The sequence below is a fragment of the Camellia sinensis genome, chromosome 5, assembly GCF_055761805.1.
Source record: "Camellia sinensis isolate YWXY chromosome 5, ASM5576180v1, whole genome shotgun sequence".
Taxonomy (NCBI): domain Eukaryota; kingdom Viridiplantae; phylum Streptophyta; class Magnoliopsida; order Ericales; family Theaceae; genus Camellia; species Camellia sinensis.
This window is the reverse complement of record NC_138965.1, coordinates 107345734-107352697: the sequence shown is the minus strand read 5'-3', so window position 1 is coordinate 107352697 and position 6964 is coordinate 107345734. Positions and strand designations below refer to the sequence as shown.

General features: G+C 33.8%; 1 protein-coding gene across 1 annotated transcript; it reads left to right on the top strand.

Moving 5' to 3' along the window:
- The first annotated feature begins 4900 nt into the window (after positions 1–4900).
- Positions 4901–6640, top strand: LOC114308739 (uncharacterized). The gene is made up of 2 exons (XM_082871968.1): positions 4901–5266; positions 5459–6640. The coding sequence occupies exons 1-2, from the start codon at positions 4901–4903 to the stop codon at positions 6638–6640; spliced, it is 1548 nt and encodes a 515-aa protein (XP_082728094.1).
- Positions 6641–6964: the final 324 nt, after the last annotated feature.

Genomic DNA, 6964 nt, shown 5'->3' with positions numbered 1-6964 from the left:
TTTGACTTTTTAACTTTTTAAGGTCAAGTTTGGCAAGTCCATAAAAAGTCAAAAAGTCAAAAATTACTCAAAAAGTTAAAAAGCTAACACTATTCACCAAAATTCAAAAATTACGGCTGCACAACTCCCAATTCTAATTTTTCTCTACACACTAATTTATACAATTTTTTAATACACATTTTTCTATAAAAAAGTCAAAAAATTAATCTAAATATTCATATATTTTTTTAATTTTTTAATCTAAAAAAATAAAAAATATACTTATTTAAAATATCCCAAACAACCTCTAATAAAATTTTGTAAAGTCTCTAATATTTTTGATAGTGCCGTTACGTTAGTTCAGTCTCTGAAGTCATCGTGAATTAACCCTGTTCCCAAGAAAGAGAAAAAGAAAAAGGAAAAAAAAGAAAGAAAAAGGGACAAGCCAGCTGGAGCCAGCTGTCAGTACTATCTGTCTCTATAAATATGAAGAACAAAGCATTCGATGATCGATCAATCAGGGAAGGGTCAGTTCGCAGAAGTACAGTCCGTACAGTTACTCTTTTAATATAGTAAGTACTTTTGAATTTGATTAAAAAAAAAAAAAAGTACTTTTGAATGATGATGCTATTGTCTTTAATAATTAAAAAACACTTAAGTACTGCCAACTGGAAATTATGTCCACGTCAGCACAATTCCTTCCCTTTCATGGATCGACCTCAGTACCAGCAAGTTAAATGTCATTTTTAATTTTTTTTTTAAAAATTCTTTTTAAAGAAATATATAAAAAAATAAAAAAATAATTTTACTTAAAAGTTTTAAAAAAATCAATTAATTAATTTTTAGTCTAGCTTACAAGCCTTGAGATCTCAAATTTTTATTTGAGTGATGATTGAGATCCCTACCTCTATAAGACCCTTACAAATCTGAACCATTTATGATGTGGACCACACATAATATGAAGGGTCAGGATCACTTTGGGGGTGTGAAAGTCATCCCCAAAAGGGGTTCCAAACATTTCCTTTCTTATTTTTGAGGTTAGTCATTGTAATAACCCTTACCACTGTTTACTGATAACACCACTGATTACTGCTAAACTGAGATTGATCATGATAATTGACTAAATTAACTGAAATCCTGAACTGGTTGATTGTCTGTATCTGTTTAAGTGCATTTCTATCTATTCGACTGTCAAATTATCTGTTCATGTTTATGCCTTAAACTGCAAATTGAAGGCCTTATCGGCGGCCGAACCGAAAATTGATTAGTGCTTTATGCTAATTGAGATTTATGTGATTTTAGGATATATTTAATTGAAATGTGATTCTGTATGATTAAATTAGATTAAACAAGCTAAATTACATAAGTTGGGTCTTTTTACTAATTTGCCATCTAGTGGACTTAGCTAGGCTATTGTTTAGTCTTCAATTACATATGTTGGCATCACTTTTCCTCAACCATTTTCTAGAGACAAACCGACCAAGAGAGAAGAGAGGGAGAGACTGAGAGAAGTTGAGGTCCATCTTGTGAATTGCTTGGTGAATTATAGAAATTGAAGGTTGATTTCATAGTTGAGCTTCCCACACTTGTTATTCAAGGTCTAAGGTAGAGAATCCACATTCTTAAACTTGTCTTTAAGTTAGTTCTTGCTTGATTCTTGTTATATTGGAAAATTGGAGTCAAAATTAGATTAATATGTTGAATTGAGTAGGAATTCATGCATGCATGTTGCCATTCTTGAGTTTTGAAGTTTATGTTCATGAAATTCCTTATGCATGTTCATATTTTTGCATTGGACCATGAATTCATCTTGTTTTTGAAGGAATTGGCTCTTTGGAGCAAGTATTTGAAGCCTTGGAGTTGTTTAAATCCATGCATGTTACATTTAGAGTATGTTCTTGAAGTTTGGTTTGAAATTGGGTTTAATTGACTTACCTTTGGGTTTTGATTTCTCAAATTGATCTTCAAATCATGTTATATTATGAGTTTTGAAGTGTTTTCAAGAAAATTAATCCAAAAGGATCGAATTTGGTACATTGAAACTTGTTTTTGAGCTTGAGGTTCAAATATGAAAATTCCAGATTTTGGACTCACGCTCGAGCGGAGTTACTGGCGCTCGAGCGTGAAATTCGTGCATCCAGCACTTTACACTATTTTACAGTCCGCTCGAGCGTGGTATTGGACGCTCGAGTGAGGACTTGTGTCACACGCTCGAGCGGGTATCGAGCGCCCAATCGAGCGTGATTTTCACCTATCCAGTACTTTTATCACGTTTTGCAGACCGCGTGAGCGGGAAGATTTACGCTCGAACGGAGTATTTTGTTTGCCTGTACGCTCGAGCGGGTAAATCCACGCTCGAGCGGGACCTCTATTTTCTGAAAATGTTTTTAAAGTGCATCCTTACATCTTCATTTCATCCTAGGCAATCTTAGGCCTAGTTTAAGGCATCTTAATGAGGATATTGATGTAGGACCACACTGAGTCGAGTTAGGGATTAAGTTATTGTTTCCCAACTGTATAGCTTAGTGTGTGTTCATTCTGTAACTGTGTAGGGTTGGCTTTCGGAGACGCGCTCTAGTTGCTTATAGCCCAGAACTCTGTGAGTAACAATGTTGTAAAGATATGTTCGAAAATGAATATTTTCTAAATGATTAACTGAGCTGTTTTCTGAACTGTTTACTGTTAACTGAATGAATGTTTGTCCTCTATTATGAACTGTATTGTGGCATCCTTAGCAACTATTGTTACTGTTACTACTACTGTTACAGAGATCTCTGTCAGTTCCTATCTTGGAACTTCTGTTTACTATTACGATGGCCATCATTGACTGTTCGGTCTTTTAAGACCTACTGTTTACTATACTGTTCTGCTAATGGATGTACCACATATGACTGTTATGACTGAGTGACTGATATACTGATTCAATGAACTGTTTTCGTTACTGTAAAGACATTCATTTTTAATCTCTTTACACATTATGCTATTCACTGGGCTTTAGCTCACTGTTTATAGATATATGTAGATGTACAGGCACCAGACCGGAGCTAGGAGCGTGGGTTAGACTCCTTTTTGTCAAAGCCAACCATTGTGCCTCACTGCGAGGTTCCAAGTCCTTCAAGCTAGGGCTTTTGGGGTGTTTTAGTTTCTCCCTTTTTGTATCTGTTTTGTAATTACTGTATAGACTGAGTGGTGTTGTACTGTACTATTCTAATAGGGATTAAGTCCCTGTCCTGAATGTTTGTATATATTGTACATACTGTTTTGGTACTGATTGTATATATATATATATATATGAAAAGTCTATTTTGCATACAGACTGTCACAGCTCATTGGACATCTTTTAATTACTATTTTGGCTTCCGCCAGCCCCTGTACTCTGTATTACTGTAATTCCTGTTAAGCAGGCCTTCGATAATCACGGATTATTGGCCGGTTACGGTGCTAAACCCATAGGGGTGGGTTTGGGTCGTGACAGTCATTTAGGTGATAGCACATATGGTTGGTAAGACGAACTTTTTAAGTTTGGATGAATCCTACTCAATGTCAGGCTTGAATCCATGCCTGTGTGTAAGTTCGTGACTCACAGCTACATAATTAAGTGATTTTGCTATGTAACACCACTTAAGGATAATCAGGGCGGAGGGATGTGGGGGCCAGGGGGTTACGTGCCTTCCCTGACTTTTCGATTTTTTTTTTTTTTTTTTTTTGAGCTTATACGCAATTCCTTATATACATAATACACAGCGGCCCACTTTGGCAGCCCACACACTAACACATGCTTAATTAATTTTTTTTTTTTGATTCATGGAAAAATGCTGTCGGCAAAAAGTTTTTTTTTTTTTCTTCTTCTTTATCTCTTTGTTGCTTTGCAATTTACCAACTCAATATTAACCAGATTAGGATCACACAAAATAGATTTGGGATTACACTACAAGCTTGATATCTACTCTTCATTGTTTACGGGTAACTTTATTTATGATTTTTTATTTTTAAATAAAAATTATGAATATCAATTTATAGTCATTTGTTAAGTTTTGATTTGTAAAAAAATTTGATTTGTTATTATTTATGTTAAAATAAGAGATTTTGATATGTTAAAATTATGAATCTTAATTGGTGGTGATTTATATTAGAAATAGGGATTTTGGTTTGTTGTTGTTTGTGCTAAAATCAGGGATTTGACTTGTGCTACAATTAAAAATATTAATTTCTAGTATTTGTTATTTAAATTAGGGACTTTCATTTGTTATAATATTGGTATATTAGAAATTTTATTTGTTGTGATTTGTGTTAAATTTAAATTTTTTGATCTGTATTAAAATTGGAGATTTTGATTTGTGAGGGTTTATGATTTTGATTATAAATTTTGATTTTGATTTTGATTTTGATTTTTTAAAATAGTCATGGAGAAATATTTCAAAAGAAAATCAAAGTTGGAATCATTTTTTCCTCAAGAAAAAGACTATAATTATTCTTCCGCAAAACAAAGTCGCATAGAAATCAACTTAGTAAACCTTCTTGCAGATCCAGGACTACGGTCTCGGATTATGGACTATAATGCTAATGATCGAGACCAAATTCGTAGGGCATATCTACAAAAAGGTCCTTGTCAATCTCGTGATCATAATTTTTCACAAAATTCATTTGGACAAAAACATCGGCAATTTAATCAGGCTTGGTTTAGTGAATTTCCTAATTGGTTGGAGTATAGCGTAGCAAAAGATGCAGGATTTTGTTTATGTTGTTATCTTTTCAAACCCGATATTAGAGATCAAGTTGGTGATGTTTTTTTGTTGGTGAAGGTTTCTTAAATTGGAAGAAAAAAGAAAAAATTCAGACTTATGTTGGAGGTCCCAATAGTGCTCATAATCAAGCTTCAAGTAAATGTCAAGACTTGTTAAACCAAAATCAACATGTTCAAATGATTTTTTTCAAACAATTTGATCAAACTCGAATTGAGTATCGAACCCGTTCGAATGCATCGGTTGATTGTGTCAAATTTCTTTTAAGACAAGGACTTGCGTTTCGTGGTCATTATGAATCTGAAAATTCAACTAACCAAGGAAATTTTCTTGAACTTCTCAATTTTCTTGTTGATCATAATGAAGATGTCAAAATGGTTGCATTGAGCAATGCTCCACAAAATCTCAAGTTGACATCTCCTGATATTCAAAAAGATATTCTATTTGAAACTATCAATGTGATTATTAGAGATCTTGGTGACGCACTTTTTTCTATTTTGATTGATGAAGCTCGTGACATATCAATCAAGGAGCAAATGGAAATTGTAAGATGATATGTTGACAAAAAAGACCAAGTGATTGAGTGCTTTTTGGGTATTGAGCATGTTGCTAATACGAATGCTCTCTCACTCAAACACAATTGGATTGAGTATTTTCAGATTGCGGGGTTAAGGATATGATGGGGCTAGTAATAGACAAGGTGAGTTCAATGGTCTTAAACGCTTATACTGAAAGAGAATTCTTGTGCATATTATGTTCATTGTTTTGCTTATCAATTGCAATTAGCACTTGTAGCCGTGGCAAAGAATCATGATCAAATTGCTTTACTTTTCACTTTGGTTTCTAATGTGGTGAATGTTGTTGGAGCATCATGTAAACGCCGAGATATTGTTAGGGAGAAGCAAGCTGCAAAAATTGATGAGACACTTAATACTGGAGAGCTATCTAGTGGGCAAGGCTTAAATCAAGAAACTAATCTTAAATGTACTGGTGATACACGTTGGAGTTCACACTATGGTACTTTAGTCAGCTTGGCTGGTATGTTTTCAACAGTGATTGATGTGCTTGAAATGATTTCGGAGGATGGTTCAAATTCAGAACAACGAGCAGAAGCAAATGTATTGTTGGACTCAATTCAATTATTTGAGTTTGTATTCAACCTTCATTTGATGAAAACAGTATTGGCTATTACAAGTGAGTTATCGCAAGCACTACAAAGAAAAGATCAAGATATTGTTAATACCATGAATTTAGTTCAAATTTCTAAAGTACGGCTCCAAAAGATGAGGGAGAGTGGGTGGACATCTTTACTTGATGATATTTTGTCTTTTTGTGAAAAGCATGAAATTGATGTTCCTCAAATGGATGATATGTTTTTAGCTCGAAGGAGAAAAAGGCGCAATGCTCAAGAAATTACAAGCTTACATCACTATTGCACTGAGTTATTCTACATTGTTTTGGATATGCAAATTCAAGAACTAAATGCTCATTTTACTAAGTCGAACACTGAGTTGTTACTTTGTGTGGCATGTTTGAATCCATCTAACTCTTTCTCTAGTTTTGACAAGAAAAAGTTAATTCATCTTGCCGAATTTTATCCTAAAAAAATTTCTTCAGTGGAGCACATGGTACTTAATGATAAACTTGATACATATATTATTGACATGCTATCCAGTAGTGAGTTATCAAGGTTGAATGGAATTGTCGATCTTGCTAAGAAAATAGTGGAGACTGGAAGAGACAAAATATATCCATTGGTGTATTTGCTCTTGACTTTAACAGTAATCTTGCCTGTTGCAACTGCTACTGTTGAGAGGGTATTTTCAACTATGAATATTGTGAAGAATCGGTTGCGGAACCGAATGGGTGATGAATGGATGAATGATAGCTTGGTTGTCTACATTGAGAGAGATTTTTGATGGCATTGACAATGATACTATCATGGAAAGATTTCAAAAGATGAAAACTCGTCAGGGTCAATTGTAAAACTTTAAAATTAAATTTTTTTTGTAATTAATATTAATTTTTAATATTTACTATTAGCTTGAAAAATTATTATTATGTTATTGTTATTGATTGAGGAAGAAAAATTCTGAGATTATAATTAATAGGTGCCCCCTACATTAAATTCCTAACTCTGCCACTGAGGGTAACCTCTGGGCCTCGACTCCTTAGGGTCTAACCTAGATGTCATCCCTATGTGATTAGGCCTTTCAACCTAAACACGTATTTATTTATTGAAA